This window comes from Nelusetta ayraudi, unplaced genomic scaffold (genome assembly GCF_046127955.1).
Source record: "Nelusetta ayraudi isolate G7.1 ecotype Tasmania unplaced genomic scaffold, CSIRO-AGI_Nayr_v1 ptg000057l, whole genome shotgun sequence".
Lineage (NCBI taxonomy): Eukaryota > Metazoa > Chordata > Actinopteri > Tetraodontiformes > Monacanthidae > Nelusetta > Nelusetta ayraudi.
Genome location: NW_027466107.1, coordinates 891765 through 911816, shown reverse-complemented (window position 1 = coordinate 911816; position 20052 = coordinate 891765). Strand labels below are relative to the sequence as shown.

At 48.8% G+C, this 20052-nt stretch overlaps 2 protein-coding genes across 3 annotated transcripts; both read left to right on the top strand.

Moving 5' to 3' along the window:
* Positions 1–332: 332 nt before the first annotated feature.
* On the top strand, positions 333–14952 carry stard3 (StAR related lipid transfer domain containing 3). Of its 2 annotated transcripts, none has more exons than XM_076038540.1 (15): positions 333–489; positions 1783–2021; positions 2198–2275; positions 2431–2508; positions 2600–2653; positions 2892–3009; positions 3098–3199; positions 3285–3340; positions 3434–3526; positions 4642–4704; positions 6835–6930; positions 7009–7088; positions 13049–13153; positions 13267–13360; positions 13475–14952. In XM_076038540.1, the coding sequence occupies exons 2-15, from the start codon at positions 1809–1811 to the stop codon at positions 13595–13597; spliced, it is 1353 nt and encodes a 450-aa protein (XP_075894655.1). In that variant the 5' UTR covers positions 333–489; positions 1783–1808; the 3' UTR covers positions 13598–14952. The 2 variants fall into 2 exon arrangements, with proteins under 2 accessions (XP_075894655.1, XP_075894654.1); XM_076038539.1 differs by lacking the exon at positions 333–489 and adding an exon at positions 496–647.
* A 1029-nt stretch (positions 14953–15981) lies between these two features.
* LOC142896811 (melanoregulin) lies at positions 15982–18750 on the top strand. The gene is made up of 5 exons (XM_076038730.1): positions 15982–16471; positions 16593–16755; positions 17018–17108; positions 17231–17394; positions 18144–18750. Exons 1-5 carry the CDS (start codon positions 16386–16388, stop codon positions 18363–18365), a joined length of 726 nt encoding a protein of 241 aa, XP_075894845.1. The 5' UTR covers positions 15982–16385; the 3' UTR covers positions 18366–18750.
* Positions 18751–20052: the final 1302 nt, after the last annotated feature.

The following is a 20052-nucleotide window of genomic DNA, read 5'->3' as shown; positions in this document are numbered from 1 at the left end:
TTACACATTTAAACACAGATTGCCGATCTGCGCACACATATAATTATGAAAAAAAAAAATCTATCTCCATACATATTAATTGATAGAACAACAAAAACACATTAATTTCTAAACATGCTTACGCACGTTTGGGCAAAAATAAATAATCGAAGATGCCTATTGTTCTCGGTGGGTCAAACGCTGGCATAATATTTAAGGAATTAAATAAATAACATCACGTTTAACAGTTGAATCACCATCTCTGTGACGTCAATTTGGTGGCCGTATACAAAATGTTCTTGTTTGTCATCCATTGTGAATTCCGTTTTTTGTTTCGTTAACGCTGAAGTGAAACAGATGCCGTTAAACGAATGCGGAAGATGAGCAAATGGAATTTCCTGTTTTATCACGTGGCTTTCGCTTGGCGGGGGGGAACCATCTCGCCGCATTGTGCACTCTCTGGCGACAACACCGGAAGTTGTGGCAGACGATGATGGTGCGCTAAATCAAGTGAGTTGTTCTCATGCTTTCATTTTCGGGGGGCAAAGAGGAGGTAGTATTTAAATGTCTGGCCGGGAAATCGGAGCACTCCAGTTCACGTTTCACTTTATATGAGATGCGCGTCCGACAGTGTTCTGCGTTGTTTAAACAGCGACTTACTCATTAAGGTAAGTTAGCAAAAGCTAATATTTGTAGCCGCCTCGGGGACTTTGGCTAACCAGCTGCAATTTGATATCAGCCTTCGTCCACAACACTTAACCAAACTGTAAAGTTTCCGGGAGCAAGTGTTGATACTCGCCGTGTTGATGTTCTTGGGTTAACTGTGGGGCAGAGCTAACGTGACGCTAGCTCGCTACGCAGCGCCAGACACTGTTTTTGAAACAAGAGTTGGGGGGAAGGGGTGGGGAGCCTGTGAGTCATGGGGTCTCCTCTCACTTAGAGCTTAGTAACAAAAAAACACGTTTGGTTGACAATTTACGACACGATACCAAGAGCCAGGTTTTTGTGTTAGAGGAATGAAATGCTTGTGATACCGGTTAATCTCCGGTTCATTGTTCTGTGGATGTTTGGAACATAACTAAAGCAGCCGATCGTGAATCACCGGAGTAACAACAATGGCGCTGTGGTCGAAAGAAATATTTTTTTGTTTTTCCTGTCTGCGTTGCCCTTGTGTCCCCCCCCCCCCCCTAACTTAGATTAGAAATGGTCTGCGGCCTTCGATGCAAACATGACCTCAACTTGTCTGAACTCACTTTCTTGTTGCTTTTGCTCTGAGCAGCAATACATGAAACGTGTGAACAAGTCTCTTTCATTTGGGGAATTCTTGCTTCCTCTCTTTCTCACTCAGTCTTGTTTAGTTTTGCATTTCTTCAGTGGTCTCCACACCCTGCACCTAATATTCACCACTGATCATTCATCGTGTGATACGGACTAGAATGACCACTGCCTTGGTTCAATAGAATATTAAAAAGTAAATAATAATAAAAAAAAAAGAATTCTGTGACGTGATGTCGTTCCCGGGGTTTATAATGTTTGCTTAAACGCAGCGGCCTGTTGGACTTGATCGTCTGCTCTTGCAGCTGCTGGTTGTGTTTCTCCAGGGTAGAAACTGTTTTGAAGCCCAGTAAGCACAAACTGTCAATGTTCTGCCCCAGAAATGATACATTTTTCCTATATGTGTACTGTTTAGGTTTCCTGTCACTATTTTTTTTTTATGATAAATGAACGAATGAGTGAACAAATCGCCAAAAGAGAACGACACTGCTAAATCTGACCGCCTCGTTCTTCTTCTCCTGCACGCAGCGGCTCTTTCCTGTCTGGCCGCAGGGATGCCGGGTGGAGACTACGGGGAGTTGGCTGGCGCCACGCCTGCCTTCAGCCCTCTCAACGCCTCCTTCTCCACGTCCATGTCCCTCCCGCCGCCGTACCTGTTTGTGCCGCCGGCCGAGCGCAAGGTCATCTCTGACGTCCGCCGCACCTTCTGCCTGTTTGTGACCTTTGACCTGCTCTTCATCTCCCTCCTGTGGATAATCGAGCTGAATGTGAGTGTCCTGGTTCAGTGTCTCTGGCCCTTCAGTGAAATGGGAGAAGTCCATTCCTCATATAAGATTTGCTGTCTGTAATTTAAAAACTGAGTTGAATGTTGGACCTTCAGGTGGGTTAGAAGTGTGTCTGCTGTTTCCCGCTGTTGACGAGTGACTCTCTGCTCCTGCTGCAGCTCTCCAACTCCATCAGGGACAGCTTGGAAAAAGAAGTCCTCCAGTATAAGTACAGCACTTCCTTCTTCGACATCTTTGTAAGTGGGTCAATTTCTTCGAGTGTGTGATGGAGGTGATGGCATGACACGGTCCATATTCACTCACACCAGACAGAGGCAACAGTTCTAGCAGGTGTCAACATGACCACTCCACTTGTGGTCACTCTCTGTCATCTCTCTTCCTCCGCTCTCAGCTGCTCGCCGTCTTTCGCTTCCTGTGCTTGCAAGTGGGCTACGCTGCTTTTCGTCTGAAGCACTGGTGTGTGATTGCGGTAAGTAGTGGCCTCCCGACTCCACCGCTCCCCTCGTCACGTTGTGTAAAATCCCACATGCTCTGATCTGAGATTCCGCTCCACTCTGCAGGTGACCACACTCGTCACCAGCGTCTTCCTGGTTGTCAAGGTGATTGAATCCAATGTGAGTGACCCAGCCCCCCCCCCACACACACACACACACTCATCGCACTTCTGTATTTTACACACACAATGCTCTGTAATCCTTTTTCATCCACTTCCTTATTGCGCGGCCTCTTTTTTTGCACATCCTCTGACTTTTCACATTCAGCAGATGGAAAACTAAAGTGGCACAAAGTGGCATTTCTCACTTGTATTTCTCTGTGGTTACACACTAATGTGGTTTTCTTCTGTTTGCACAGCTCCTCACCCAGAATGCCTTTGGCTACGTGTTGCCCATCGCCTCCTTCGTGCTGGCCTGGCTGGAGACGTGGTTCCTCGACTTCAAGGTTCTCACGCAGGAGGCCGATGAGGAGCGAGGTGAGAGCAGCGACTGCCCCCCCCCCCCGGCGCTTTGATGAGATGTGATTTTCATCATGTGACCTGTTTTCCCTCCGTCCACCTCCAGCCTACCTGGCGTCGGTGAACGCAGCCTGGGAACGCGCTCCCATGATCTACGCTCGTGCCGTGTCTGACGGACAGTTCTACTCCCCTCCAGAATCTGTAGCAGGTGACGTTGACTGATCTCCTCTCATTATCATTCTGTTGCGCTGTTTTTTTTCTAAACATATTTGAACGCGAACTTCCACCTCCAGGTTCGGAGGAGGACCTGGACGAGGAGGGTCTCGGACGAAAAGCCGTCACTGCGCAGGTAGCAGCGTCAGCCTGACGACTCTTGACTCTCGAAACTCATCAGCTCTGATTTTCCTCTGACCGCCGTCTCTCCTTCTCATTTCCTGTCCAGGAGAAGGAGTACGTCCGCCAGGGTCGAGAGGCCATGTCCGTTGTGGAGCAGATCCTGACCCAGGAGGAAAACTGGAAGTTTGAGAAGAACAATGTGAGTGTTTGATGATTGAGTTCTTCAAGTTAAATTGCATCACCGCTAAGTCGCAGCAGCAATCCTTCTCTATCAGTTCAAACTTAGACTCAGAGGTGAAACTTTTCTTCACACACATTTCTTCCGCATGACTAAGTCGATGGACTCGTTTGAGATTCATAGGGGGAAATTCCTAGAAATCCATATGCGTAGTGAAACCGCAGCACGGTGTTGGTGCTGGTTTGTAGTGTTGTCTCGCTGTGTGGCTTCAGTGTGTTCATGTTTGAGTCGGTTTGCTCCACAATCATAAACTTGTATCATGCAGTCCGTGACCTTGGCCGCTCGGTGTGCTGATAAAGAACTGGTCTGGTCCCTGGTTAAATTTGGCACTCCCCCTTAGAAAGAGGATGGGACGCATTCAGAGAGCAAAAGTTCTTCTCTTGGATAACTGGAGAAAAACACGCCAGCCTAAAATGAACCCAACAAGAAAAGAAATCTTCCATTCTCCGAATCTAATCTGATTATTTTTTTAATGCTCTCAGTCAGTCAACAACATGTCTGAACATGAGTGCTTTCTACATGTGAGGACGACAGCAGGTTCAGTCAGTTTGCAAAAGTCTTCACCGGACATTGATTATTTTTTTCATGTCGGAGCAGGACGAACAAACATGCTGATAACAGCGTGTTGAAGTCGGGTCAGTGGCTTCGACTATTAGTGTCACACAGAGGTTAGTGTTGTTGTTGTCAGGCTCTTAAAGTCTGTATGGTGGAGGAAGTCACATATTGACTGCAGCTTATTTCCACCTGCATGGTGTCTCTTGGTGTGCGTGAAGCAATGGCATCACACTTGTTTGGCTCGCCAGAAAAATCAAAGGCGTTATATTGGCAGCTGCATTCTGCAGTCTGGCTACATTCTTTGGTCAGGTAGAGCCTCAAGTGAAAGTTTGGAGGTTGGCTGGAACAGGAACACTGTGGCTTCAGGGGAAAACAAGGGCAATCTGCTGTGAATGAAGCTTTGTGTTTGTTTGGGTTTTTTTTTTTTTTTTTAGTTGTTGCGTCACACAACACACAAACTCCACTTTCTATGTCAGTTTGTCCTGTTTTTAACCAGTCGGCCTTTTTTGTTTCGTTTGCAGGACATGGGCGACTCCGTCTACACGCTGGAGATTCCGTTCCACGGGAAGACTTTCATTCTCAAGGTACGCGGCTTCCCCTCTTTTCATTGTTTGCCGCTGTGAGACAAATCACATCTGCGACGCCCTCTTCGCTCTTCTGCCGTTGTGTCGCAGTGCGGCGCTGCCCGTTGTGCGCTGAGACCGACTCGCCAGAAGAACTGGGACTTTCAATATAAACTGTGTTTCATGTGGAATTTATATTGTTAAACAAGCTGTAACACAATCATCATTGTTCATATTTTGATTTAAAAACAAAAAAACAAGGGAGTGGAGGTGATGAGCTGCACCACAGCTCCAAATAGTCCCAGACTGCCAGTGCCATCAGAGCCTCTGTGCTAATATTATACTGAGCCTGCTGTGAAATTTGTCTCTGCCCTCATTTTACCATATCAGCGTCCATTTGTTTGCAAACTGATGGCCATCGTGTGCACATCTACACACACACACTCCTTCCTGTCGTTGTTTTGATGCTGCCACTTCTTCCTGTCCTAATCTTCCTTTCCTGTGTTGCACCAACTGAAGTGGGCAGGGTCAATTGGACCGAGCGAGCCAGCTCAGGGCTAAAAAGTCCCTTGGAGTGTGATTGCGCAAAACCTAAATATGGCAGTAATAAAACTGGTGATGGAAACGGCTCAACTTGGAAAAAACTCTCAAGATATCACAAAAGGTTTTGACGCTCTCATGAGTTTGTTTTGTAGACGTATCCATATGGAGGTATATCGCAAAAGTGTCATGGAAACACTTTTTTTCGCATTTACATGTCAGCGGACGCGACGTACAGGGTCATGTGACCAGTTCACTTCCAAGTGAAAATGGCGCGTTATGATTGGACGGAGGAGGAGACGGAATATTTTTCACAAGTCATCATAGAGAAGAATAGAACAATCATTCTTGACCGCAAACATCATCGAAATGCAGATTTATACAATAAATGGTGTGCCTCCGTCCTCCTCACAGTGCGGTCTCGCTGGGCGAGATTTGACGAGAGTTACGCCTTACGCGCTTCGCACCATTCAATGGAAACACCTGCAAATCGCAATTGTACTTTGTCGAAAGTTCTTATAAATGCCACTTTTATTTTGCGAAAAACTGCAGTGGAAACGCAGCTGGTGAGACTTTAACCTTTAACCTTTCCTGCAGTGCTGACCGGCCCGACTGTGAAGCTCCATGTGTGGAGTTCCTTCTGTCAGAGAGTCATTTCCCAGAGAGGAAGTCTGTTATTTCCCGCAGCAAAAGTCATTTGAATAGTTGCAAAAACTGTCCCGTGTGTGTGTGTGTGTGTGTGTGTGTGTGTGTGTGTGTGTGTGTGTGTGTGTGTGTGTGTGTGTGTGTGTGTGTGTGTGTGTGTGTGTGTGTGTGTGTGTGTTGCTCCAGTAAAGATGACCTATCTCCTGCTTTACAGTTACACAGTAACACGGAAGTGTTCAGCCTGTGTTGCTGCGACGGCCCGGCGGTGCTTTATCAGCGGCCCTGGCGGCCAATAAAACAGTTTCGCTCGCCAGCAGGAATGCGTGTCACATCGTCGGCGTGACGAAATGCGTGCCAAAGCCGCTGCGTCGGGCCGCCGCTGTGACGCAGCAGCAACAACTGGCTGCTTAAGTAGTTAGTGTTTGCGTTTGTTTCGTTGATCCACAACTCAGTGTTCAACCAGGTTTCATGTAGCACAAGGCCTCGTCCTCGTGGTGCGTTACAGTCGCAGTGCCGCCGACTGATTGACTGACGCTTCATTGGCGCTCAGATGGTGTAGAGAGCGAGTGTGACTGACTCGTCACAGTGGGAACTCGTCCTGGCCGTCTCAAACTGGACAAAACTCTGCTGATTCTCCCCACAAGAGTAGTTGTTCACAGACGCCTTTTTTCAAAACAAAAACGCTGAGCCTTCTGGCTAAAATTAGCTGCATTTTTTTTTTTTTCAATTCCTTCACACTAGCCGCTGCTTTTAAGAGATCATGTGAACAGCAGAGAAATGAGGGAAAAGATCATGCCAGAAATCCCAAGATGAGACTGCGTTTCTCACAAGGGTTGAAAATATTGCAGAGGTCTGCTGGATTTCTACCCACTTCCCATTCGTGACTTTGACTTTTACTCATCGCTTGCTGCAAACACAATGGATGACTCGCTGTTGACCCCTTCTTGTTGTTGCTGTGTGTCTCAGGCCTTACTGCAGTGCCCTGCTGAGCTGGTGTACCAGGAGGTGATTCTGCAGCCGGAGAAGATGGTCCACTGGAACAAAACTGTTTCCGTCTGCCAGGTAACGGCCGCTGACGCTGCCTGATGCAAAGTGTCAGTGCTGCGGTCGGCTGACAGTTCTGCCCTGCCGTCCCCTCAGATCCTCCAGCGGGTCGACGACAACACCATGGTGTCGTACGACGTCTCGGCGGGAGCAGCAGGGGGCGTCGTGTCAGCCAGGTACAACCAAAGCAGCCTCTTCTTCTTCTTCTTCTTCTTCTTCTTCTTCTTCTTCTTCTTCTTCTTCTTCTTCTTCTTCTTCTTCTTCTTCTTCTTCTTCTTCTTCTTCTTCTTCTTCTTCTTCTTCTTCTTCTTCTTCTTCTTCTTCTTCTTCTTCTTCTTCTTCTTCTTCTTCTTCTTCTTCTTCTTCTTCTTCTTCTTCTTCTTCTTCTTCTTCTTCCTCTTCTTCTTCTTCTGTGAGGAGTGGCGGAGTTGACGAGAGAGGGAGAAGTGCAAAACTTTGAGCGTTTTTTCGCTGTTTTTGTTCATTTTTTTTCCATCTTTTTTTTGATATATATGTGCGTTAGTTTTTCATTTATCAATTCGTGTTAGTTTTGTAAGTAGATCTTTTTTTTTTTTTGTGTGTGTGTTGGTGGTTGGGTGGAGGACCGGCGTAGCCGGTAGCCAGCAGCCAGCATGCCGGTAGCTGAAACGCCGGCTACCGAGTTCGAGCGTCTCACTCGCCGGCACGCCATCAAACTGGTGCCGGCAGTTGAGTGCTCGGTGGAACAGGCGGGTCTGGCCGTTGGAAAGGTGGTGGGATACAGCAGCGTTAAGTCTGCATCCCGAATGAATGGAGCGATCGTTATCTTCCTTGACGACACCGACAAGGTAAGCAAGGTGGTCGAGAGCGGTGTTGTGATCGGTGACACTTTCACTCCCGTTCTCCCCCTCGTGAGCCCCGCCAAGAAGGTACTGATCTCCAATGCTCCACCGTTCATTAAAAACGAGGCACTGGCCAAAGAGCTGTCGCGATTTGGCCAACTCGTTTCACCAATAAAAATGATGTCTTTAGGCTGCAAGTCACCGCAGCTCAAGCATGTTGTGTGTCACCGGAGACAGGTGTACATGGTGCTTAAAGACACGACAAGTGACTTAAACCTATCCTGTACGTTCAAAATCGACAACTTTCCGTACATGGTTTTTGTCACTACTGAACATATGAAGTGTTTTGGGTGCGGTGCCGAGGGGCACTTGGTTCGCTCCTGCCCGGAGCGGAAGGCATCCGCCTCAGGCGGGACCCCCCCTCCTGAGGCGGCGGTGGCGGCGGCCGAGGTGGCGTCGCCGCCCCTAGAGTCGGCGGGTCCGGCGGCACCGTTGGATACGGTGGCGGCCGGTCCGTCGGCTCCGGAAGACCCGGTGCCGGCGGGGTTGTCGGCTCAGTTCGACCCGGTGCCGGCGGTGACTGGGGTCCCCGAGGCGTCCCCAATATCTGTGCCTCCCCCTGATAAGGGGGACCCCCCCTTGTCACTTTATGGAATCGAAAAAAAGAAAACGAAGAAAGAAAAGAACAAAGCAACTGTAGACACCTTAGACATGTCTGAGTATGACGATGAAGCAATGTCCGATGATGATGATGAAATGTTGAAACTGTCACAAAAGAGAAAATTAACTGAACTCGTAAAAGAAAAAGCAAAAAATAGAAAGACAGCCACGAGTGTTGAGAGCGACTTTGTTTTAACTCAAGAAGACACCGATGCACCTTACTCGGTTGCACTGCTGAAAAAATTCCTTGAAGACACGAAAGGGGTGAGACAAACGTCAGTATGGGAGCACTTCTCGGACCTTAGGCGGTTCATCAACTCCGCCAAACCCCTCACGAGGAAGTTTGGAGAAGTGCTCACTGACCAGGAAGTATACAGACTCAGAAAGCACATAGGAAAGGCCAGAGAAGAGTTAAACAAGGGGGAAATTGATGTTTAATTTATTTTTATTGATCTTTGTGCCACTGGTGTGTTGTTTTACTGAGTTTTTATTTTTTTATCCATTCATGTGTGATTTTAACATGGGGAGTTTAAACATGAATGGAGCCCGGGCTGATTTTAAAAGAGCTGCTCTTTTTAAATTGATGGAGTTAAAAAGATTAAATGTATTGTTTCTTCAGGAGACACACAGCACTGACGATATTGTCAGTGACTGGAAGAGGGATTTTAAAGGGGAGGTGATTCTGAGCCATAATTCCAGTGCCAGTGGTGGGGTTGGGATTTTATTGGCTCAGAATTTTTTACCGGCTTCTTTTAGTGTTGAGGAAATCATTCCAGGGTTTTTACTAAAGGTTATAGCTTTTTATGAAAATGTAAAATTAGTGTTTTTAAATGTCTATGCTCCAACCAGAGGGTTGGAGAGACTTACATTTTTAAAAAAGCTTGATGATGTTCTTAAAACCTGCCATGATGATTTTATGTTTTTAGGCGGCGATTTTAATTGCACTGAAGATCCCGCACTAGACAGGAATCATCCTGAGCCACACCCTGGGTCGTCTCACAGGCTCAGACAGCTCATCAAAGATCACGAGCTGTCTGACCTGTGGAGAGTTTTTAATCAAAACAGACGACGGTACACTTGGAGCCATACCAAAGAAAATTTTTTATCCCTTGCCAGACTTGATCGTTTTTACTGTTTTAATCACCTTTTAAATATTTTTAAAAGGTGTTTAATCCAGCCTGTTGGTTTTAGCGATCATTGTCTTGTGTCCTGTTCCATTTTTATTCAGAATATTCGTTTAAATAGTGCCTATTGGCATTTTAACACAGCTCTTTTAAATGACCAGGCTTTTAAAACTGCTTTTAAGTTTTTTTGGTTATCCCACAGAGAGAGCAGACCCAATTTCCCCACCATCCAACAATGGTGGGATTTTGGGAAAACTCAGACCCAACAACTTTGCCAGAGCTTCACTCGCTTTGCCACAGGTGAGTTAACCCGGACCGTAAGGGATCTGGAGAGACAGGTAGAGGAGTTACAGTCCTTAGCTGTTTCTACAGGAAATCGAGGGCATTTAGATTCCCTCAAGTCCAAACAATCGGCGTTAGCCAACCTGCTCGGGGTTTCTGCGCAGGGGGCGCTGGTCAGGTCGCGGTTTATGAACATCTCGCAGATGGATGCTCCCTCTCAGTTTTTCTTTGGGCTGGAGAAGAAAAATGGACAAAGGAAGATCATTCATTCTTTACGCGCGGGTAGCTGTTCCGAAATTTCGGATTCTTCTGGGATTAGGAAATATGCTGCCGGTTTCTACAGAGACCTCTATAAGAGCGAGTGGTCGAGTAATCCGGAGGCGCACAGCAACTTCCTCAGCGGTCTCCCTCAGGTGAGCCAGGAGCAAAGCCCCCAGTTGGCGGCTCCACTGACGCTCATGGAGCTGGAAGCCGCCCTGGGGAGCCTGCAGTGTGGAAAAGCTCCTGGCATTGACGGCCTTCCTGTGGACTTTTATAAGTCCTTCTGGCCGGTCATCGGACCAGACCTTCTCCTGACAATCAACGACAGCATCAAACAGGGAAAACTCCCAATGAGCTGTAGGAGGGCCGTCATCACCTTACTGCCAAAGAAGGGAGACCTGCAGGACATCAGGAACTGGAGGCCGGTGTCCTTGCTGTGCACGGATTACAAAATCCTGTCCAAAGCTCTGGCCCTTAGGCTGCGAGAGTTGATGTCGTCCATCATCCACCCTGACCAGACCTACTGCGTGCCGGGCAGGCTCATAAGTGACAATGTCACTTTAATTCGGGATTTTTTGGACCTCTCCAGTTCATTGGCTCTTGAGACTGGTCTTATTTCCATAGACCAGGAAAAGGCTTTTGACAGGGTTGAACACCAGTACCTGTGGCAGACCATGGGTGCCTTTGGATTCAATCCTGACTTTATAGCCATGATCCGGGTGCTCTATTGTGGCATTGAGAGTGTTCTCAAGGTCAACGGTGGTCTGAGTGCCCCCTTCGACGTTCAGAGGGGGGTGAGGCAGGGCTGCTCTCTCTCAGGGATGCTGTACTCTCTGTCCATAGAGCCTCTACTCCACAAATTAAGGGAGAGTTTAAGTGGTGTGTGTCTCCCTCAGTGTTGCGTGTCTTTTAAACTGTCTGTGTACGCTGATGATTTGGTGGTTTTAATCAACTCGCAAAATGACATCAGTGTTTTAGAAAATCTTTTAACAGAGTTTGGTTTTATTTCTTCTTCACGTGTTAACTGGGGGAAGAGTGAGGCTCTTATGGTGGGAGAGGGGCTGAGGAGTAGGCTCAAGTTGCCCGGTGGGCTGCAGTGGAAGACTGGCGGTTTTAAATATCTGGGCATCTACTTGGGGGACGAGACCCACAACAATAAGAACTGGGACAATGTGTTGGAGACGGTGAGGGGGAGGCTAGGACGGTGGAAGTGGCTGCTGCCTAAAATGTCCTACAGAGGCAGAACCCTCATCGTCAACAACTTGGTCTCGTCCTCCTTGTGGCACAGACTAATGGTTTTAGATCCTCCAGCCTCTCTCCTGGCAGAGATACAGCGGCTTTTAATTGATTTCTTTTGGGGGGGCAGGAAGCACTGGGTTCCACAGAGCATCCTTTTCCTCCCCAAAGAAGAGGGAGGACAGGGTTTGGTTCATCTGGCCAGCAGGGGCTCTGCCTTCAGACTCCAGTTTATTCAGAGGCTCCTGACTGGCCCCAAGGATGTTCTGTGGAGACCATTAGCCCGGTGCATCCTGCAGCGTTTTAATTTTTTGGGCCTGGATTTTAGTTTGTTTTTAATGGACACGACTCGCATGAGCACAGTTTCTCTGCCTTGTTTTTATCGGAGTGTTTTTAACGTTTGGAACCTCCTGAAGAAGCAGAGGGCGGAGCAGGCCGACTCTTTGTACTGGCTCTTGCAGGAACCGGTCCTTCAGGGAACCCTGCTGGACTACCCTAGCTGGGGGGGAGTGACTCTCTCCAAGGCCCTCCGAGCTGCAGGGGTCATGACGTTGGGCAAGGTGGTGGAGCTGACCGGTCCTGGATTGGAAGACCCCGCCCCATTGGCCTCTACGCTGGGACTAAAATCCCAAAGGGTTGTCAAGCAGCTGCTGGACCATTGGAGTAGAAGGCTGTCCGGTCATGAGCACTCCCTCCTCAGCTTGCATGACAGAGGTTCCCTGACCCCCGACCCAGAGGACAGCTTCCCCCATGTCGGCCTGCTCCCAGACTTGGACGACTGCAGTGGCCCTCTGCTGGAAGATTGTCCAGCAGTTCCCCTGGAGGTCGCGACGGGAAAAAAACTCTATCAAACAATGGTGAAAACTTTGCACAAACACAAATTAGATGGACGTTGGGATACGCCGTGGAGGAAATACTTGAACTATGGAAATAAGCCCGCGTGGATAACTCTCTACAAAGCCCCAGTGGCCAAAAAACATGGAGACATTCAGTGGCGCGTCCTCCACGGCGTCGTAGCCGTGAACGCTTTTATCAGCATGATGAACCCAGCGGTGGAGGACACCTGTCCATTCTGCACAGAGAGAGAGACTGTTTTTCATTGTTTTTATCTGTGTGAGCGTCTGTCGTCCGTGTTTGGTTTTTTAGATAGAGTTTTTATCCAATGCCAGGAGGTTTTTAACAAACACTCTTTTATCTTTGGTTTTAACTACAGTCGCCAGAACAAGAGGAAAGGCCAGGTTTTAAACTTTGTTTTAAGCCAGGCTAAGTTGGGGGTGTGGTTGAGCCGTAAGAGAAAGATAGTTGATGGGGCAGAGGTCGACCCCTCTGTCATCTGCAAAAAACTCATCCAGTCCAGGCTGCGCATTGATTTTATGTTTTACAGGAGGGCAGGGGACTTGGGTTTTTTTTGTGACATGTGGACTTTTAACAGTGCATTGTGTGCAGTGACAGAGGGGGAACTATTTTTTAGCAACGTGCTTGTGTAAAAAAACAACAAGAAAATTATTTATTTATTTATTTATTTATTTATTTATTTATGTGTTTTGATTGATTGAATGGAAATGAGAGCGGCAAATAAATGTTATTTTTCAAAAATCAAAATCTTCTTCTTCTTCTTCTTCTTCTTCTTCTTCTTCTTTTTCTTTTTCTTTTTCTTCTTCTTCTTTTTTTTCTTTTTCTTTTTCTTCTTCTTCTTCTTCTTGGTCTCATGTCAAGTGTGCTGATTGGACGACGGCTTTTCTCCTCCCGCAGGGACTTTGTCAACGTTCGGCGGGTGGAGCGCAAACGCGACTGCTACCTGTCTGCTGGCATGGCGACGGAGCACGAGGCCAAGCCAGCGTGCGCCCGCTACGTCAGGTCAGCCTCCACCGTCTCTTCCGTCTGATGTTTTTTTGTTTCGTCCTCTCACCTGCACCCCCACCAACCCCCCCTCCCTCCTTCCTCTGACGTGTTTATCCATGAATTCTCAGGGGGGAAAACGGTCCGGGAGGATTCGTGGTCCTGAAGTCCAGCAGCAACCCGTCCGTCTGCACCTTCATCTGGGTCCTCAACACCGACCTGAAGGTGAGCAGAGTGCTGCCGCCACATCTGATGTATTCTCCCCGTGTCTGTTTAACCTGACAGAGCTGCCAGAGTTCTGCTGGAATGAAACCCTTCCTTGCTGTGTTTGTGTGTCAGGGCCGCCTGCCGCGCTACCTCATCCAGTCCAGCCTGGCCGCCACCATGTTCGAGTTCATGAGCCACCTGCGGCAGCGGATGGCCGACCTGCGGCCCTCCCTCTACGCCCACGGCCACGCCTGAAGACACCGTGGGCTTGGCGCTTCCAGCGCCACCAGCTGCTGTTTTTCTATCGGACTCGGACCGTGGTCACATTTCAACCACGGGGAGGAGACGCCCGTCCCTCCTCGTGGCGAGTTTCTTTTTTTCTTTTTTCTTTTTTCTTTTTAACGGAGGGATTCTCATGCTGCCACACACAAACTGAAGACACGGCGCAGCTGCTTCCCTCTGAGCTTCTTCTGACTTCACTCATCGACCACCTTCCGCTCGCCGCGTCTGTCGTGAGCGCTTTTAGTCTTTCTTCTGCTCGTCGCTCTGCCATCCCGCCGTGGTCTCGACAGCCATATCAGAACACAGCTAACGGTCGGGTTCCAAAGGTGCTGCCACCTCCCCCTCCCCCCACCTATGCCACACTGTGATGGACAGGAGGGCGGGAGCTCAGCCTCTCGCCGTCTACGTCGCCGTCTATGCCACTAGAGGGCGACACCACTGATCGGATCAGAAATCGGCTCCTGGGATTGGAACGGTCCCGTGTCCTCGGCTTGGGACCTCCGCCGGTTCAGTTTCCAGGATGTCGGATCAGCAGGACGGACTTCTTCACCGGAGAAGACGGATAGACGCTGCGGGGCGTCGCCTGGAGCTGTTCCCTGTCAGTGCCAACCACCCCGAGTGGCCTTGTGGTGACAGCAGCTCGACCCGTGTCATGTTCACTGTACACGTTCAGTAATTCCGCTTCCCTCTGCAGCCCTGACGTGGCTTCCACCGTCGTCTCTTCTCACATCCTCACAGCGTTGTCAAACTTCCGCCATCTTCTTCTTTTTCTTCTTCTTCCTCCTTTTGTTTTTTTAACGTGGTGTTTTGCAAATACTGAGCCGCTGCAGCTGCTGCCACGCTCGGCTGATGGATGAAAAGCGGAATGACGGACTGGAGTTGGAGTCCGCTTCAACAGCCAGGGGGCGACGCTGGACAGTGAAGGTGTGAAAGGGATGGAGGACGACTGCCGATGAAGTGACTGTGGTCGTGGCCTGGTGGCGTCGGGGCGTTCGCTTTGTTTCATTTCCAGCTCCAATCCCAGTCTGGACCTTTTTTATCCTCCAACACAAACTCTGACCAGAAACCAGCGTGGATTTCTACAAAGACGAATGTCCGTTTGGTGCCTTTTACTCTCTCCTGCTCACGTCACGGTTTCTCTTTGATTTGACGCTGTATTGACGCCTGCCTGCCCACCTGCCCACCTGCCTGCCTGCCTGACTGCTGCTTGTTCTTTTTTAAATAACAGTTGTTGACTCGCCGTCGATCATCGTCATGGAAATTCTGACCGAGAAAAAGTCTTAAGTCGGCGTCTTGCGTCCAATAAAATGTACAAACTTACAACGGTATCACTGGCCTAAGATGTCATTTTATTTCAAGGTCGCCGTGTCCTCTGTGCTGCTTTCAAAACCTCGTCGTTAGCCCTCTGTTTACAGCCTCCTGTAAGTGCATCATGCTGAAAGCCTCCAGGTTGCGTAACTGTTGAATGACACGAAAATGCCCATAAACCTCTTGCAAATTTTCCTCTGGGAAAACTAATCTGGAAAAACGGGAAATGTTATTTTTTAAATGACCTTCGTCAGAGAACAGCTGAACCTGGACTGAATGTGGGAGGAGTCGGCGGCCTCTCCTTCACTTCAGTCTTCACACTGATTGCAGCTGATGATCTTGTTGTTGCTGCTGTGGGAGAAGTGACGGCCATCGTGACCGCCTCACGCGCCTGTTGTCGTGCGACAACGTGAAGTTTGATGCGACAAATGAAATCGGCCACGGCTTTGTGAGCGGTCAGACAATTATATAGTTCATCGTACGGACAATTAGCATGAAAAAAAGGCTTTGTTGTCGTAGCTTCTGTATGTTTAGAAGCAACCCTTTGTGACATCACAAAGGGCTGATTTCCAGCGACGTCTCTTCCTGGCCTCCACCTCCGGTTCTCGTTGGTGCCGAGGTCGCTGACGAGTTGGAAACTCAAAGTTTTCAACCCCGACTCGCTGCTGCCGCCGTTTCCTGGTTCCGCTCGGTCACATAACACCGAAGCGAGGGGGTCGTGGTGTGGAGGGGGAGGGGCCGGGGGGGTCAGGTCAGTGCCGTTTGTGCAGATTCACTTAAGAATTGACATGTTGCCGGGTTAATGTGTGCGAACCGCACTGAGGAGGATGAAATAATCCTTGAATCAATACGGCCATGGTGAATATTACAAGCCTGCACCTCGGGGCAGAGCACAAAGTCTTGGCTAAGAGGCACAGCGGCTCACATGATTGTGCTATGACTGTCTTCTGAGGCTATGGGCGTGTGTGCGTGTGTGTGCGTGTGTGTGTGTGTGTGTGTGTGTGTGTGTGTGTGTGTTTTCCCAAATGATGAGAAGCAAAGTCTCACTGCTCTCATTGTCCTCCATGTAAGGCTGCCGAGAAGGTCCCTGTGGCCGGGCCTCTGTCTCCACCCGCCTCTGCTGGAGCTGCTGGAGTCTGGAAAATGGCAAAATCTGCTCCTGGACCAGCGTGATTGTTTTCTCAGCCAGATGCTCCTTTAGAAAAAGAGAAGTTTTTCTCTTATTTTATCATCATCATTGTTATTATTTTAGGGGAGACTGGATTTCCTCCTCCTCCAGAAGGTCTTCAGGTCAGATCATCATCTAGATGGACTGCAGCGTTCTCAGCTTGGAGAGAAGCAGCTGAATTCTTCCCACACAAGAGGTCCGCCTGCCTGCCTGCCTGTCTGTCTGTCTGCTTGCTGGACTCCACTGCTCCGCTGACATCCCGCCTGGACCGACTGTTCCACTCTGATGGGCTCAGCCTTGAGGTTCTGCTGCTGTTGCTGCAGCAGCACCGCCGACACCGACGACGACGATGAGAAGCAGCCTCTGTTGCCGTAAGATTGTCCCGCCGGTGCATCTTCATCAAGTCAGAGGATCTTTGAGTTGCTGAGAGGTTTTCTACTTCTTTTTCTTCTTCTTCTCTGTTTTGTTTGAAACCTCGGCGGGCTCCTACAGCGAGGACCCGCTGGAGTACTTCAACCGCGAGGTCCAGAAGCGGCGAGACGAGGAGGCCAACCTGTGGAGCACGCCGGGAGACCCCAGCCACTCGGAGAGGGAGGACGACCGGGTGCTTTACGGCCTCCTGGAGGCCAGGAAACAGACGCGCATGGGGTCGACGGTACGTGGAAACAGCAGAAATCAGACCGAGTTCTCATTATCTCACATTATTCATTGAATCGTGCTGTAATTTTAATGAGGACAGAGAATCTAGAGGCGTCGCTCGATTGTAGAAAGGAAATGGAAAAAGCGTTCACTCTCGTGGAACCAGCCCCTGGTGATGTCATGATGCAGATCAGAACAGTTCCCCTCCTGAAGGTCCAGCAGATCATTGAGCATCATTTGGCTTTTAGAAAAGCATTGTTTTTCATCGTCTGTTCCAGGGCTATCGCCGTCTGAGCGTGGACATCGAGGCCATGAGAGACACCCGGCGCGAGGTGCGGGACAAGTGGCAGTCCATCCTGGAGAACCTGGGTAACACTGGTCACACTGGTCACACTGGTCACACTGGTCCTGCTGCCCAGCAGCAGCAGCAGCAGCAGCAGGGTGAGAACCAGCCGGCTCTAAACAGCCCTGTGCTCCTTGCCACCATGCAGGCTTCATGGCCGAGGCGGAGTCACTGCTCAACGTGTCGGCCGGAACCTCACATGACCGCATGCGGAACGCCCCGGCGGCGCGAGCCATGCTGACGAGGCTGCACACGGAGACTTCCCTCTTCGGCAAGAGGGACCCGCCGCCGGCGAGATACCTCTTCATCATTGTGAGAGAGAGCGAGAGAGAGAGAGAGAGAGAGAGAGAGAGAGAGAGAGAGAGAGAGCTTCCTGCACAGGCCACTTCCTCTTCCTGTCTTCCTTGTCCAGAAGCCCAAGAATACATGCAGAAATATTTCTATTTATGGATTGTTGATAATTTATTGGCAGTGTGAAACAGTCTGGTCAACATGAATAATCTGAAGACTCTTTGTTTTATAACTTCCAGTTCACATTTTGAAATGCAGCCCTGCAAATGGGGCTGAAACTGTTTTTATTATTATGGATTAAGTGGCACTTCTGTCTCACATACTTTAAGGATTGAGTTTAATATTAATGTATTTGAATATCTTCTCAAATATATTCATTTTTCTTCTCTTTTTTTTTTTAGATCTTAAATTTTACACTCAATTTTTGCAAGCATGTTACATTATATATGTGTATATACATGTGTCAAAATGTCCTTGAAACCCTCCCACACACTAGAAATGATCCAATCTGGTCCTTTTTTTTTTATTGATCATTAATTCATTCATTTATTATATTTTAATACTTCACCAGGTTTTGCCGACATCCTGATTAAAGTGACTTAAAGCAGCTTATATTTAGTCATTTAATACTACCGAGCTGTATTCAGGTTTCTGCAGACAATCTTCCTTCTTAAGAAACATAAAAGTAAATAAGTTCCATCAGTCGGAGCAGCAGTAAACACCTCCTCTCCTCTTCTGTGCCTCCCATTCTCTCCTCTTCTCCTTCCCAGGACCGCCTGCTGTACCTGGACATCGCCGAGGACTTCCTGGGGAAGGCCAAGCGCTTCTACCCGCCGACCGACGACTCGGACGAGGACGTGTCGGGCCTGGGCATCAACCTGCCGCTGCTGCTGGCCAGGATGGAGGCGGTGAACGGCAGAAGCAACGCGGAGGAGGAGGACGACGACATCGACAGCGAAAAGGACGACGGAAACTTGAGTGACAGATTTTGAGAGTCCCTCCAGCCTGCAGTCGCAGCAGACACAAGGCAGGGGGCAGTAGTCACCAACCCTGGAGACCTGAAGCCCGCTTTATTTTTGTTTTTGCTGTCAAACCTTTTCACAGTGTTTGCCGCTTCTTCCTTGAAAGCTTTCAGTCCTTTTCTTTCCTCTTTCACGGCACTGCGCAGCTTGAATGTCCGTCTGTTCTCTGTTTAGAAAGAAAAAGCAGGTAAACGTCACACGAGTGTCTAATTTTGTTGTTTTTTTGGGGTGGGACTTCATAAAAGACTCTCCCTGTTTATTGTTCAGCTATTGTGAACCTCCAGGGAAGCCACATTCCTGTGAGCCCCAAGCCTTTAAATATTCCGTCCTGTGATTATCAGCACTCACATGACCGGTGGAAAATCAAAACACACGGCTGAGTGGTGGCACACCAGACCTTCTCTTCTCTTCTGTGGAATCTCATAAGACTCGGTGTTTGTTTAAATCTCATATTTGAGTCCTTCTTAACACTTTTAGGCAACAGCAGATGGAGCTGCTTGTTTGTGTGTGTTTGTGTGTGTGTGTGTGTGCGTGTGTGTGTGTGTGCGTGTGCGTGTGCATGTTTGACTGACATGCCTCTCAGTTGATGCGTGAGGACGACTTCTGTCCCCGCTGCAATCCCACCCAAAATATGAGAGCTTTCCCAAACTCACGTGGCAGTTATTGTGCATGAGTGTGTGCGTGCGCGTGCGTGCGCGTGCTTGTTTTGGTGTCCAGTTCATGATGAAATAAAAAGCCTGAAGCCCGTCTAGTGAACACTGTCACATGTTGGATGATGTTTTTCCCCCCGGGGTCGGGGGTTGTGGGGGGGTGGGGGGCGGTAGGGCGTCTCTCTTACTGAAAGCAAACACAATGATGAATTATGAGAGAATTATGGGAATTTCTCCCCCCCCAGTCACACCGACGTAGCGGCCTGATGCATGAAAGTCAAGTGAGTACTGAGTTGCAGTTTGTGGAAGGAATACAAAGTGATGAGAAATGAATTTTGACGCGTTTCACGCTGTTGTTGAGGTCAAAAACAGCCTCTGTTGTGCAAGTTTAACCAGTAAGCAGCAATGATATGGAACTAAATCCACATTGTGTGACTCACCGCTAATGCACAGTATCTCCAGCAGGTGGATCATCTGCTCACAGTCTCATGGTTTTCACTAGCTTTGATGACGTCGCAGCTGGGTGTGACGTCACAACATGTGAGCTCTGAATTGAGCAGTGAGAGAAAAATGTTTGCAGACAGACGCTGAGCTCACCTGTGCTGTGTTTCCACCTGCGGCTCACTGCAATATGCAATCATGCCACTAGGTGGCATGAAATCTTACACACTGAGCCATAAAAGCATTTTCCCTTTTGTTTTTTTTTTCTTTTTTTCTTTTTTCGTTAACAGGAAATCCAAATATGGTCAAGTTTGCAAACTGTGACTCATAAAAGGCTCATCAAGTCATTAAGAGTGAGATTGAATTGTCAAAGTGACTTACTCAAGTCGTGGCCAAATTCTGATGCCGCTTCTCCTGCACGTGCTCCTCGGCCTGCGGTCATTCTGCAGATACTGCGGAGGAACACAGGAGCCACGTTCACAGGAGCCACGCCAGGATCTTCTGCCTCGGCTCACGTTGTTCGTCTCCCCCCCCTCCCTCCCCAGTCGGCCCTCTGATGTGCAGAC

What these genes read in the sequence shown, in the direction of transcription:
- stard3 (XM_076038540.1), top strand. Translation starts at nt 1,809, where the DNA reads ATGCCGGGTGGAGACTACGGGGAGTTGGCTGGCGCCACGCCTGCCTTC. An exon ending in TGTGGATAATCGAGCTGAAT is followed by an intron (nt 2,022 to 2,197) that starts GTGAGTGTCCTG and finishes CTCCTGCTGCAG; the next exon opens with CTCTCCAACTCCATCAGGGA. An exon ending in AAACTGTTTCCGTCTGCCAG is followed by an intron (nt 6,931 to 7,008) that starts GTAACGGCCGCT and finishes CCGTCCCCTCAG; the next exon opens with ATCCTCCAGCGGGTCGACGA.
- LOC142896811 (XM_076038730.1), top strand. Translation starts at nt 16,386, where the DNA reads ATGGGCTCAGCCTTGAGGTTCTGCTGCTGTTGCTGCAGCAGCACCGCC. An exon ending in AGACGCGCATGGGGTCGACG is followed by an intron (nt 16,756 to 17,017) that starts GTACGTGGAAAC and finishes CGTCTGTTCCAG; the next exon opens with GGCTATCGCCGTCTGAGCGT. An exon ending in GTCCATCCTGGAGAACCTGG is followed by an intron (nt 17,109 to 17,230) that starts GTAACACTGGTC and finishes GCCACCATGCAG; the next exon opens with GCTTCATGGCCGAGGCGGAG.